Source organism: Gymnoscopelus braueri, assembly GCF_963280865.1.
Source record: "Gymnoscopelus braueri genome assembly, contig: SCAFFOLD_113, whole genome shotgun sequence".
Classification (NCBI taxonomy): domain Eukaryota; kingdom Metazoa; phylum Chordata; class Actinopteri; order Myctophiformes; family Myctophidae; genus Gymnoscopelus; species Gymnoscopelus braueri.
In genome coordinates this window covers 28,190-43,664 of record NW_027660441.1, presented here as the reverse complement: position 1 = coordinate 43,664, position 15,475 = coordinate 28,190, and the positions used below count along the sequence as shown (strand labels likewise).

The 15,475-nt window shown below is 41.3% G+C and overlaps 2 protein-coding genes across 2 annotated transcripts in view; one reads left to right on the top strand and one right to left on the bottom strand.

The window, feature by feature from the left end:
* Positions 1 to 15,475, bottom strand: part of LOC308081558 (protein NLRC3-like) — a gene marked incomplete at its 3' end in the record, with an annotated part of 86,554 nt that overhangs the window by 46,261 nt on the left and 24,818 nt on the right. The gene's annotated exons all lie outside the window — the stretch shown is intronic.
* LOC308081557 (uncharacterized protein) lies at positions 3,023 to 4,663 on the top strand (the record flags this gene model as incomplete). The annotated part of the gene is made up of 1 exon (XM_080457921.1): positions 3,023 to 4,663. The coding sequence occupies one exon, from the start codon at positions 3,023 to 3,025 to the stop codon at positions 4,661 to 4,663; it is 1,641 nt and encodes a 546-aa protein (XP_080314047.1).

The following is a 15,475-nucleotide window of genomic DNA, read 5'->3' as shown; positions in this document are numbered from 1 at the left end:
ATTGTCGTACAAATGATAATATACTATGGCCAAAGTAGACCATATTTAATAATTGTATACTTTTAAAATGTTCTTTTTTCTAAATAGTGGAAATAGCTGATCTACAAGCTCACAACTTGTCACATCACAACATATGTGACAAGTTGAGCTTGTAGATCTGCTATTTCCAATATTTCTGAACATTTTAAAATATATGAAAACAAATCTGCATGGAAACAATTATGACTATTATGCAAAATAATAGAATTTATATCAATTGTGACAGGCCAATTTTAACCTCGCATTTCTAATACAGTTGTGTCTGACACACTACATTACTACATTACTAAATTGCCGCCTGCTGATCTTGATACAATAGCTTCATTTCAGTTCAAAGCTGCACTATGCAACTTTCCTCGATACCCCGGATTTGAACCCAGGTCTCCTGCGCAAGTTCAGCATCTTTTACCATTGAGCTAATGCAGCATGCCTGCTTGCTCCGGGGATACATTGAATCTTGACCTTCAAGTCAAAATTTGTGTCAAACCAGAAACAGGATCATGTCAAACAGTGGCGCGGGAAGGGGGGGGCTATGGGGGCTGCAGCCCCCCTGGTGATGGGAGCAGCCCCCCTGGTGATGGGAAGAAAAAAAAAAAAAAAAAAAAAGTTTTATTTTATTTTATTTTTTATAATATATATATATTTTATGGATCATAGCAGTCTGTTACGGTCATGGATGAACTTCAACCTGGTGTTTACACTGTCTTTCTGCCTTTTTGTGTGGGGAAAAACACAGAAAACCCCCAAAACATCGCAAAAAAATCGCACACCCGCGCGAGTCCCCCCCGACGCACAGCCCCCCTAGGTATTAACGACTTCCTGCGCGCCTGATGTCAAAGGTCATGTCTCATCTAGACAAAGGATCTCAATGTCTTAAGAGCAGGGAATAAGATACAGATTATGTGTAACATGTTATGCTCATTGTTTTTAGGAGATTTGAAGACCTCAGTGCAGATGCCCTGATCTGCCTTTAGAGTTACAACGATACTCGACTCCAGAGCTCATCAACTGAACTAAGAGCAGCCAGCACAGGTACAGTATGATGCCATGCAGTAACACACTGTCATCTATGAAACTATATAAAGTGGGGGAAAAACTGACAATCTGGGAACATTTTACAAATATTTAATGTATTTACTAAAGCACATCCCACTCTGCTGATCATGTGGTCATTTGATTTTAGTAGAGCCTAGTATGCTCGCATAGTTTCACTGCTAGAACTGAGACTCTTAAAGCAGCATGAAACACCCCCTTTTCCGAGGGACAGCGAGTGCATTTTCCGGCAGCGGCTGCTGCCGCGGAGCTGCCGGCGGCGCCAGCTTTGGGAGTGTGCTGCGTTTGTGTAACGCAGTCCCCACCAATATTATTTACGAATCTGTGCCTATCGGTACATAACTCGGACGGCGCTTAGTCGACTAGCAGACCATCGGCCGGTCGTCGCGGGCACTCGCGCCTGGAGGCGCTCGGGCGCGACTCCTTGGCCTCAAGGTCTGCTGAGTCGGCGCGCCTCCGTCATGGTCCAAAACTATACTTTATCGGCGGAAAAAATAAGTTGACTGCCGCTCCTCCACCGGCAGTTCCGCGGCAGTTCCGCTGCTGCCGCTCCTCCACCGGCAGTTCCGCGGCAGTTCCGCTGCTCCGCCGGCAGCTGCCGCTCCACCGCCGGCAGTCACTGCCGGCAGCTGCCGCTCCTCCACCGGCAGTTCCGTGGCAGTTCCGCGGCAGCAGCCGCTGCCGGAAAATGCACTCGCTCCTTCTGCCTTTTCCTCGTTTGAAAACAATAATTTGAGGATATCAAATGAGATAACTTTGTAGGCATGGTCAGCCACCGAGGTGGGTGACAAAAACAGGTGGAACGCTATCATAATATCACGCACATGCTCACAAATATTCATTTTTATTTTATGTTTGATTTCAGGTATTCTAGTTAGGTTGTAGGTCAAGTCAAAATGCAATTTTTGCTCCCTTTTTTGTATTTTTAGTCTTAATTTTGGTTAAAATAATAAAATAATAACTTTGGTCAAATCATTCACTCATTAGCTGCACTGCATCAGTAGTCAAACTGCTCTAGTATGCACACTGTTAAGTAACTTGCTGCCAATAGCAATAGTTTATTACATTTCGACCAACAAAAGGTCTACTTCAGATAGAAGAAGACCTTGTGTTGGTAGAAACGTAATAAACTATCGACTGCATATGGAGCAGGTTACTTAAAAGTGTGCAGACTCTATTTTCATTTTACTAGTCTTTGATAAATTTGTCCTGCGCCTGGTTTTTATAGTATTGTACATGTGAAAGCTATTTGCTTTTAAAAGCAATATTACAGTAGTATATTACTCCTGTCGAACAATACTTGTCACTAACTTAAGTACAGAATTCATTTGTGAAAACACAGTTGAATGTGCACCCTGATTATTTAGCTGTAAAAACACTGTCTTTAACTTGATTGTTTAGTGGTAAAGACCACTGTTTGTTAATCTACTGTACTGTACATGTAAGGTGACAGAAGACAAAATAACTAAATTCTGCTCTACTGTTATTTATTGTATGGATGATTAGACTGTTGGAGCAGGATTTGCCGATGGATGCTGACTGGGAAATGTTGCTGATGATGATGTTGACGTCAGACAAATTGGTTGTTTGACAGACTGGTTGAGATTGAATAGATGTTTTGTGTTTTGTGTTTTGTAGGCTGGACCAACAAGAACTCAAAAGACACAAAGAAGTCAACAGCAACATCATCTTACAGTAGGCTATTCACAGCAAGACTTGACAAGAATTTGTCACAAGAAAAATATCTTTGTACTCTGTACTTTAAATTGACTACACGACATAACACAGTGAAATTAATATGTTAGGGAAGATGTGGGGGGCCGCAAAAGGTTTCACCCAAAAAAAATGGCAAGAATACAAGGGAGAACAACTAGTAAAGCATACAGTAGCCCCCATTAATGACCACTTTCCCGAAAAATGGCAAGAATACATGGAAGAGAGAAGAGAAAAACCAGTAGAGCATAAAGGAGCCCCCATTATTGACAAACTGCCCATGAAAGAGGATGACCTCTTAAAAGTTGCTGGATGTAAGCGATTTAGTTTAGGTAAAGACTCACCTAAATCTAATCGCACCATATTGGTTCTTGGAGCAAGTGGGGCAGGAAAGACCACCCTCATCAATGGGATGATCAACTACATCCTTGGTGTGAAATGGGAGGATTCATTTCGGTTCAAGTTAATTTATGAGGATCCAACGAAATCTCAAGCTGAGAGTCAGACATCTGAAGTCACTGCATACAAAATTAACCACCAAGAGGGATTTCAGATTGACTATTCACTAACCATCGTTGACACACCAGGTTTTGGTGACACTCGGGGAATAGATAGAGACAAGCTGATCTCAGAGCAACTGAACAATCTTTTCAAAGACCCTCATGGTGTCTCTGAAATTGATGCTGTTTGTTTTGTTGCTCAGTCCTCTCTTGCACGGCTATCACCTGCACAGAGATATGTGTTTGATTCAGTGCTCTCAATCTTTGGCAAAGACATAGCAGACAACATCAGGATTTTGGTGACATTTGCAGATGGTCAGGCCCCACCAGTCCTGGAGGCAATCAAAGAGTCAGGGGTCCCATGTCCTACAGGAAACAAAGGAATGCCACTTCATTTCAAATTTAACAATTCTGCATTGTTTGCAGACAACACATCCTGTGGCGCAAACAATGCAGGTAAATGTGGTGATGACGATGATGATAATGATGTAGATGGTTCCTTTGATCAAATGTTTTGGGACATGGGTTTCAGAAGCATGAGGAACTTCTTCAAAGCTTTGAACCTAATTAGTACAACAAGTCTGACTTTAACAAAGGAGGTCCTCAGAGAACGAAAGAAGCTTGAAAACTCACTTGAAAACTTGCAGGAGCAGGTCACACTTGGGTTAGCTAAGCTCGATGAGATAAGACAAACAGCTCAAATACTTGACACTCACAAAGCTGATATTGCTGCCAATAAGAACTTTGAGTTTGAGGTCACAATCAAAAAGCCAAACCAAATTGTAAAAGATGGATTCAACACCAACTGTCAGCAGTGCAACAAAACATGCCACTATCCCTGTGCGTATAGCAATGATGCAGATAAGATTAATTGTTGTGCAATTGGATCAGATGGGCACTGCCGTAGGTGCCCAAAGAAATGCCACTGGAGTGTACATTTTAATCAGATGTACGTTTGGGAATACATAGATGTCAAAGAAAAGCGAACAGTGAAAGAGTTACAAGAAAAATATAAAACAGCTTCAAAGAAAAAGATGTCTGTTGAGGACGTGATTGCTAAATTAACAGCTGAATATGATGACCTGCAGATGCAGGTGGTAATACTAATGGAGCTATCAGCCAAGTGTTTAAACAGACTGAAAGAGATTGCACTGAAGCCCAATCCACTCTCCACTCCAGAGTACATAGACCTGCTCATTGAGGGAGAGAAGGCTGAATGCAAACCAGGCTACATGAATCGCATTAAGTCCCTGAAGGATATGAGAGGAAAGGCAGTGTACACGACTAAGGTAGAAAAAGGAGAAACTCTCCTCTCTAGCAAAGTTTTACCAATTGTTCAGGACCATGTACACCACTGACTTTGAGGTTGGAATGTGAATATTGATAATAAAAATAGCAAGAAAACAAACAAACTGATTAGTGGGTTCTTTATTTCTAACACTTGTTGTGTTTACTACTTAGAATGTCCCTGTCGTTTTTGGGATGGCAAAATGAAAATGAAAACAGATGAGCGTAAATATATATATTTTTTGGTAATGATGAAGACTCTATGGCCACACACTATAAACTGGACCATCGTGACAGTCCTGACTGCCTTAGAGCCATTGGCACTGAGTTGACTTACATGTTCAACTCTAAAACCTATTACATTTCCAGGGCTTTAGGAATCTACTTCTTTTACTCCTTAGTTTTTAATCATGTACTGTATTCAAAATATTTAACATGTAAACATATTTTGTTGTTGTTTTTTCTTTTTCTTTTTATAGTGATACAGTGTGTACAATATGGTATAGTTGTTTGCTTTGCATTTTAACACAGCATACCAAAGGTTCCTGATGCAACTCAAATGGGTTTCAGACATGATTGAATAAAGTCCTTTTCACCAGATTTTTCAATTGGTTTTGATGAGCTGAAACTCAGATGATAGTTATTAAACCAATCCAGATCATAATGAGTAGAATTAGTAAAGACTATGGTGACCATAATCCTTTGTGTACTGGACTCATGCTCTGTGCAGTGGAAGTAAAGGGCTGCTCAAGTATGTGATGTTATGGGCACTAGATTAAGATTATATTAAGTGATGATTATAATCAGTATCCAGCAAAAATCTGAGGTGTAAATAATTACCATGTTGTGTGATGCTTTATCTGTTTAGAAAGGTCTATGTCAAAAATCAAATACCTGTTATATCTGTTCTAAAGCTACTGTGATGAGCAAAATGGATTTACATAATATGAGATTAATAATAAAATGTATTTAAAAACAGTTAAAGGTACATTAAGTGTGAAAATAAATGCAAAATAACTCTATATTCTGATAGTAATCATTTGAGTGCCTGTTCACTAACAGGGTTCTCCCTGTGTCTCCAGCTCTGTAATCAACTGAAAATGCATTTTCAGGGCAGGATACCAATTACAGTATGTCCAATCAGGAGAAAGAACCCATACAGGATACAGAAGAAACAAGTGAAATTGGAAGTGAAGACACAAAGAAATTAGTAAACAAAATTTGTAATTAGAACAATATAAAATAGCTAGATGCAGAGACCCCTGTTACTACATGTATACAAACCTATAGCAATCAGAATATAGAGATTGAGTATCTTTAATACCTGATGAATGATGAATAAAACATCATTATGAAAGCCTCTGCTGTGTTCCTAGGTGTGAGGATATATGTATAAACGTCAAAATAGTATCATTATAAAACAACAATTTCCATATATTTTTGTATAGATGTTTTAATTAGTAGTGTGTGGTATATTTCAGACAGAGAGGTGTTCATTGTGATCCCAGGACGTGAAACAACTGTTTATTGGTTAAACACAGATATGTGACCATGCTGATACTCAAATTCATTACATTTGCCACCTGCTCTCTCATAGAGAACTCTCTTCTATTATTATGAATTGTTACAATTACAGCAATTCTAGAATGATGAAAATCGGACAGATATATGCACAGTGCATGAACCTTGGTAAGGGCGCGCCCCCACCAAGAGTTGGCTGGCCGCTGATTGCAGAATCTGCCAATGCATTGTCAATGCAAATGCGTTGATTCACGCAAGAGCAGATTTTTCCGCCTCTCGCGCAGACCTTGCGTTTATCTGCTCTCCGCGACTAAGCATAAAACTGCTGGAGGCAGGCGCTGATTTTCTCCCTCTGTCCAATCGGGTGAGTCGAAGGCGGACCGTCTCAAGACTCAGGAAGCAACATGGTGCTCAAGGCAGCAGGCAGTGGGCAGTGCGGGCTGCGGGGAGGGTCCTGAAAGTGAGTGACAGGCGCGACACTCCCGTTTTTTAGAATCCGCTGGCTGCAAAAAACTGTGGCCGCGCACAACCTGCGTTTAACAGCGGCCAGCCAACTCTTGGTGGGAGCGCGCCCTAAGGCACCAAGAGTTGGCTGGCCGCTGATTGCAGAATCTGCCAATGCATTGTCAATGCAAATGCGTGGATTCCTGGTCTTGCGGATTTTTTCCAAGAATCCACGCATTTGCATTGACAATGCATTGGCAGATTCTGCAATCAGCGGCCAGCCAACTCTTGGTGGGGGCGCGCCCTAAGGTCAGTTTGCATGAAATTAAAACCTGAAAATCATTTTGCATGAAATTAAAACCTGAAAATGAGTTAATGCACAGCCTTTTCACCCCACTATGACATGCTTAGCCATGCACGTGAACTCTTGGGCAAACATTTGGCGAAAATAACTGATCCTTACAATAGGTAAAAAAGACGCGCTGTAAGCTTTTTCATCAGCTATTTTCAGCAACAACAAAAAAACATTTGGTATAGAGGAAAATACCAGCGGACCTAGTATAGAGCCATCGTGGACCCCAGTAAACTAAGTAGGTTAAAGTGGGTAAATTGCATTAGGAACAACAATAGTCAACAACGGTACTGAAGGTTACTGTGGAAACCCCGTTTTGTATTAGTTCAGTCCTGCAGCGCTCCGTCAGGTGACATCAGACAGTGTCAGACTCAGTTAGAGAGTGAATGTCAGGAGGTTTTAGGCTTTGGTTGAGAGGAGGCTGAATGGAGAACCAAAATCCTGAGGCCTTTCTGCCTTCTGTTAGTGCTGCACATGACTGACATCTACTGGCAAACTTTGGCATTACCAAAGTAGAACTTTGAGTTCAGAAAATATGTGATATGTGTTGTTTTGTTTTCTTGAACTGGTTATTTGACAAAGGTCACAATAACTAGAATATGTTATTCATACACTTGTCCCCCTGATTCTCCTTGACTTGCATTCCATCAAACTTGTAACGCCAGCTTCTAAGTGCGTAGAAGATGACATACAGTATCTGATTTCTTCTTGTTCAATACTCCTTGTTCATTTCAGAACTCACAACCTTTCAGTTTTAATAACAGGTCAACAACTGTTGTTTTTGTTTTCATTATTCAAGTTGTTACAAACTGGCTCAGATTCGTAACAAAATGGAAATAGAGTACAATTAAAGGAATAACAAGCAAGATATTTATTAAGGAATAAACACAACAAAACCAATGTTTCAGCCAATAGGGATGAGAATCAGTGTGTATGTAGGAGTCTAAGGTGTGACTTTTGTCAGATGTAAGAAGATGGGCCTCCAAGGAAAAAAAGATTTGGTTGGTTTGCTACCAGGAAGCGGCAGTGACTAAGCCGCAGTGTGGAGCACAAGACTCGAGAATCATGTTGAAACTGAAACAGTGGACAATTAAAAATCAAAAAATTGGTTAGCAGATAAGTAAGAGATGTTTGTGCAGTAACAAATAGGACTCCATCACTAAAAGCATAGATTCAAAGTGTTTAAGTCAAGCTTCAATTTTATTTACTCGTATAACTTCCACATTTGATGATGTCAAAATAAATTGATATTCAAAGGATCAAACTGGTATTATTGCATGTTTAGCCCATTGAAAACAATTTTCTTACAATGCCATACTGAAAGGAATGGAAACTAATTGGAATGTCAAGAAAAACAACATTAACATGTAAATGATACAGTGCATGACTTCTAGACAGTGAACTAAACATGCAACAATGTATGGACCTTTAGTATACAGTACAGTACTGTATATTAAAGGGTGAAATCAATATAGTATGTGATTCTTGGCCCAATACCAACACACTAAATACCTAGTTTAGAAATAAATGTTGGACCCCCCCCCTCCTTTATGCAATTAATTGCAGCATCTGTGAATTGTAAATTGCTGTAGTTAAAGCGGCACTATGTACATTTTGTATGACTAAAATTTTATTTTGTCCAATATGTATGGTATAATATGTTAATACAATGTAATGTATTTTCTCTCCCTAATCTTCTATTGAGACATTTAGATTGTGTCAAAGGTCATGTTTCACCTAGACACATGGGATCTGACACACATTTTGACCTGATGATCAAGATTCAATATATCCCCTGAGCAAGCAGGCAGACTCTATTAGCTCAATCATAAAAATCCAGCACTTCCACAGGAAAATGGGTTCAAATCCGGGATAGAAGAGGAAAATTACATACTGCAGCTTTAATATTGTGATTTTGATTCCTTTTCGATTAATTGTACAACCCTAATAAAAAAGTAATCGCCAGAATGTACTAAATTACACCATTTGCACACAGAGGAGGCCCCTAGGTGACTTGCACTTGTTTCTTGTCTCCGCCAGGCCGAAGGCATGGCGAGAGAGTATGTTTTACCCCATGTCCGTCCGTCCGTCCGTGTGTGTGTGTGTGTCCGTCTGTCACCAGCTTTTCTCCGGCACCGTTGGCCCGGTCGCTCCGAAACTGTGCACACACACTCCCTGGATGCCAATTCAGAACCTCTGCCCCAAATCTTTCACATGGGCCTGTTATAGCGCCACCAGGAGGACGATTTGTGCAATATTACTACAAATTTTATCCAAACGTCATGCAAATCGGTACACAGTATCACTATAGTCATGTGATCAACACGGATCTGTCCGATTTCCCATATTCCATCCTCATTGCCTAAGGTTGGCTTCCAAAGTTTGCAGGATTGGTCCGTTTTGAACAAAAAGCCTCAAAGTATACACAGCTTGCGATTTCCGTGAAATTTCAAACGCACATTCCCACTAGGCCGAGGAAGAAATGCCACCCTTCTCACATTGGCCTGTTATAGCGCCACCAGCGGGTCTAATTTAGAAAAACACATTTTTGGAACAAAATGCCTCAAATCATGAATGCAGTGTCAATGCAAGAATAAATGGCACGGTTGGCACCCTTTTCACATTGGCCTATTATAGCGCCACCAGGAGGCCAGAATAACGTACCTGACCTGGTGGAGACCTGTGCTCCGAGGAGCACTTTTTCTTGTTTTTTTTGTTTTTTTTGTTTTCTTTCCCCTCTTTCAGAGACTTCCCAGCAGGCCTTGAGGCTCACACACTTTGGTGTATTGTTACGGGGCCAGGCTGCGAGCATGGCTCCGTTTTGATATTGGCATTATTACGGGGCCAGGCTGCCAGCATGGCTCCGTTTTGATATTGGCATTATTCTTCTTCGTCTTCGTCTTCTTCTTCGTCTTCTTCGTCTTCTTCTTCTTCTTCTTCTTCTTCTTCTTCTTCTTCTTCTTCTTCTTCTTCTTCTTCTTCTTCTTCTTCTTCTTCTTCTTCTTCTTCTTCTTCTTCTTCTTCTGCCACTTTTCGCAGTTCTGGCTGAACCGTGCATACGCTTTTTACGAAACTCGGCCATATGATAGATGGTCATGAAAAACTATCAAGAAATAAATCTCACAATCTTTCGTCAAAAGGTGGCGCTATAGCACTCAATTGAAAATGCCAACTTTGAACAGGTACAACTCATGCCCTGTTTGACCTACAGCCATGAAACTCTGACTTTTGACCTCTGACCTTTAGATCTCCCACCATTTTGAATTATAAGAAAAACAGTTAAATCTCCTCCTGGGATATTTGAGTAATCTGCACGAAACTTTTTACACATGAACTTTGGACCTATGCCGACTCAACGATGCAGAGGATTTTCCATAAGTGAAAAAATGAAGCTTTAATGAGTCAATGAATATTGCAGTTTTATGACAATTATTCATCTGCCCCTAACACACACATGCAGACTCACATTTCTTTGAAACTTTGCAGTAATGTAGAGGGTCATTCCAAATATCACTGAAACAAATCTCAATTGGCCAAAGGGGGGCGCTATAGCAATTTTTTAAACAAGCAAACTTTAAACAGGCAAAAGTCATGCCTCGTTTGGCCGAAAGTCGTGAAACTTGCTTACACTTGTGCCTTGACTCATGAGGTACACATCTATCGCTTTGACCAGTAAGCTCCGCCCTTAGATTGTCCGCAATTTTGAGCAGTTTGAAAAACACTTAAACCCAGGATTTTTCAGCTAGTTGCGTGAAACTGTATCATCTGTGTGAGCTGCTTTTTCACCAGTTCAGGTCTGTCGGTCCAATGGTTTCTCGCTTAAGCGTCTGCCTGACAACCGCAACGTCGCCAGTTCAAACCTCACTTGATGCAGGCTTCATTAAAGTTGCATTGCACACAACATGATTGTGTCAATTAATGCATGTGCAATTGTTAAAGATAACCTGAAATGCTTATTGTCTCCGCCGTAGGTGGAGAGTATGTTTTCGCTTCGTCCCGCCGTGTGTGAGCAAACATTGTTAGCCAAGCTAACATTGGTCAAGCTCCACGTGACACGTGTCAATATGTTGACACCAATGCCTTTGATTGGCTAGAGGGATGCATGACGAAATAAAATCCTATAAATAGGTGTGTCACTTCAAAAAGCCATTTACGCTTTTTGAAGTGAGGTAAGACAGGATCAATCAGTCTTGATTGGAACAGTACCTTCCAGTCCAAATCACCCGTCCGTGCGTGTGTGTGTCCCTCTGAGAACACCTAACATTGGTCAAGCAAAGGCGCAGAAGGCCAAAGCTAAGAAAGCATACTCATCTACAACAGTAACACAGAAGAGGACTATAGAGTTGAATTGATCCCACAACAAGGCCGTAGGTGGAGAGTATGTTTTCGCTTCGTCCCGCCGTGTGTGAGCAAACATTGTTAGCCAAGCTAACATTGGTCAAGCTCCACGTGACACGTGTCAATATGTTGACACCAATGCCTTTGATTGGCTAGACTAGAGGGACGCATGACGAAATACAATCCTATAAATAGGTGTGTCACTTCAAAAGGCCGTTTACATTTTTGAAGTGAGGTAAGACAGGATCAATCAGTCTTGATTGGAACAGTACCTTCCAGTCCAAATCACCCGTCCGTGCGTGTGTGTGTCCCTCTGAGAACACCTAACATTGGTCAAGCAAAGGCGCAGAAGGCCAAAGCTAAGAAAGCATACTCATCTACAACAGTAACACAGAAGAGGACTATAGAGTTGAATTGATCCCACAACAAGGCCGAAGTCTTAATACTGTAACAATTGGCCGCCTTGATCAAATACATTATGTAGCACTAGAGAAAACTGACATAGATCAAACACACCAATCAACTGCTGAAACTGTTCAAGACAATGAAGATGAAGAAGACAGACAAGCATTTGAACAAACCAGTCAATTACGACGACTCCCATATGACACATTGCTTCAAGAAGAACATCTTTTAGATGCAGACACTACATATTCAGTCGCCCCTGCAGAACACCAAAAACCACGCGCATTCTACCAAGACGACCCGTTCTACCAAGACGACCCGTGCTATTAAAATAGCACGGGTCTGCTGGCGGAGACTTGTGCTCTGAGGAGCACATTTTCTAGTTTGAGAGTATGTTTTTTCAATATATGACATACTTCATTCTGAAAATAGCCGATCTACAATCTCAAAACTTTTCAGATAGCAACGTGTTTCTGAGCTTGTAGATCGGCTGCTTTCACTGTTTTCGGTTGCGAGGAGACATACAATTTCTCTATTGGTAAATGGTTTGTGAACGACTGATCTTAGTGTTAGTGAAACAGGGGCTTGGTTCATGACAGAAGGCAAGAGTTTATGATCTTCAACAGACAACCTCAGCTTGGACAAAGCTATAGCACTATAGGTAGTGTTGCAGCCTATTAGTCCGAATGTTGAGAGTTCGATTCCTGTTAATGGCAATAGGTTGAGATGTCCAATCAATCCATTCTGTTTCCATCTCTCTCTCTCATCAATCTATTCCGTTTCCATGTCTCTCTCTCTCTTCAATCTATTCCGTTTCCATGGCTCTCTCTTTCTCTCTCTCTCTTCAATCTATTCCATTTCCATGTCTCTCTCTCTCTCCAATCTATTCTCTCTCTCTCTCTCTCTCTCTCTCTCCAGTTTCCATGTGTCTCTCTCTCTCTCTCTCTCTGCCTCTCTCTCACTGCCTCTCTTTCTTTCTCTCTCTCTCTCTCTCTCTCTCTCTCTCTCTCTCTCTCTCTCTCTCTCTCTCTCTCTCTCTCTCTCTCTCTCTCTCTCTCTCTCTCTCTCTCTCTCTCTCTCTCTCTCTCTCTCTCTCTCTCTCTCTCTCTCTCTCTCTCTCTCTCTCTCTCTCTCTCTGCCTCTCTCTCACTGCCTCTCTTTCTCTCTCTCTCTTCCTCTCTCTCTCTCTCATCATCATGTAGATCGGCTACTTTCACTGGTTTCTGTTCCGAGGAGACGTACAATTTCGGTAGATGGTTAGGGAACCAGTGATCTAGAGTAGTTAGCAAAACAGAGGCTTGGTCTATCAGGGACGGAAAGACTTATATATATCAACAGACACTACCAGGGCTATCATATCTCGAGCTCAATGAGAAGAAAGGCAGCCTATGAGTCTGGAGGTCACCGGTTCAATCCCTGTCCCCGACGATGTGTTGAGGTGATCATGATTTGGCATTCGTAGGCTTACGCATAGTATTTCTTGAGGTTAGGTGAAGGCATAGTTTTACTGAGGTTAGGGTTAGTGAGGGTTTAAATGCTCATTTGTTAATTGCATGGTCTTCTTTCTCTCAAGTTCAGTCTTCTATGTTTCTATGGCTTATTGTGCATATTACTTATCATTGCTTCTTTCTTTCTTCTCTCTGCAATCCCTGGCCCCGTATTATCGCTGCTTGCAGCTATATTTATTATTATTATTACTCTATTCCAGGGGTTTTCAACGTTTTCCAGCCCAAGGACCCCTTAGCTGAAAGAGAGCTGAAGCAGGGACCCCCACTACATATTGTATAACATGGTGTTGCAGTTTAACTTTTTCATAGATTTGATGGCTTCATCAGGCATCCGGTCGTCATTTCCGTTCACGAAAATATCTTTTAAAATATATTTATTTTTATTATTATTTTGTTTAGAGAGGGATAGGGAAAGTAGGCTGACAGGAAATGGGGAGAGAGATGGGGGGTGACACGCAGCAAAGGTCGAACCCTCTCTCTCTCTCTCTCTCGCTCTCTCTCTCTCATCACAGCAGGGACATGCTAGTTGACACACACACACACACACACACACACACACACACACACACACACACACACACACACACACACACACACACACACACACACACACACACACACACACACACACACACACACACACACACACCTTACTGACCTTACTGACTTATAATCACTGCCTTGTCCAACTTGGTGGGCTTTTTAACACCCACTACAATCCCTCACACACCCCTCTCCTGTCTTTTTATTGCAGTCAGTAAAGACCCGGCCTGCCCTGTCTAGCTGTCAGATCATGTCCTAAGGAGTCCAAAAGAAAATTGATCCTGGGCTGGGATTCATGAATTAAATTACAGAGGTGAGTAAATAAGCATATGTACTCAAGCACTGTAGGCTACTTAAGTACAATTTTGAGGCATTTGTACTTTACTCAAGTATTTCATTTCCATTTTGATGCAAATACTTTTATACTTTACTCATTGTACTTTAGTACATTTTGAATTCCGGACTTTTAATTGTAACAGCTAGAGTATTTCTACATTGCAGTATTGATACTTTTACTTAAGTAAAACATTTGAGTAAGTTTTCCACCACTGAAGGATGGTAGAGTGTGTTGTTAATGTTGCTTTATGGTCGTTTCATTAATTGATTACTTTTTAAAAAGAAAGCGCGCTCACGCGTGTATGTGTCCCGCAACACAGGGGGGTGGGGGGGGGGGGGGGGCACAGGGGGTGGGGAACAGATCCTGCCCGGTCAACATTAGAGTCCACCCTACGCCAGTGATGTAAAGTGTGTGTGTGTGTGTGTGTGTGTGTGTGTGTGTGTGTGTGTGTGTGTGTGTGTGTGTGTGTGTGTGTGTGTGTGTGTGTGTGTGTGTTTAAAGTACCCAAAAGTAAAAGTAGTCATTATGCAGAATGTCCCATTTCAAGTTTTCAAATGTATACAAATCTTCTGAAAATAGCAGATCTACAATCGCAAGGCATTGTGAGCTTGTAGTTTTCAAATAATTGTAGTGGAGTAAAAGTACAATATTTGCCTCTGAGATGTAGTGGAGAAGTATTGAAAATTGGAAATACTCCAGTAAAGTAAAAAAATTAAAAAATCCTCAAAAGTGTACTTAAGTACAGTACTTGAGTAAATGTAATGTACTTAGTTAAAGTTTACATCACTGCGTATGTGCGTGCGTCATAGAGTTATGATATATCGGCGTGTGTGGTGTGTACGTGTGGAAAGATCCTCAGCATGATCCTCAACCACAGAATTCTAAACTTCCTCACAGAAAGCAATGTCCTGAGCAAATCACAAATTGGCTTTCTACCAAAATATCGCACAACAGACCACATTTACACTCTAAACACCCTAATTGACAACCAATTAAACAAAAACAAAAGCAAATTATTCTCCTGCTTTGTCGACTTCAAAAAAGCATTCGATTCAATTTGGCATGAGGGTCTGATGTACAAACTGTTGGAGAGTGGCATTGGGGGGAAAACCTATGACATCATAAAATCAATGTACACTAACAACAAATGTGCAGTTAAAATAGGCGAAAAGCACACAGACTTTTTCCCCCAAAGCCGAGGAGTTAGACAGGGATGCAGCCTGAGTCCAACACTCTTCAACATATATATCAACAAATTAGCAAAAACGTTAGAACAGTCCACAGCTCCAGGCATCCCCTTGGCAAACACAGAAATCAAATGCTTACTTTTTGCAGATGACCTGCTGCTGCTGTCTCCAACCAAGGAAGGACTACAGCAGCAACTTGATCTCCTACACAAATTCTCCCAGACATGGGCCCTGACAGTGAACCTAAG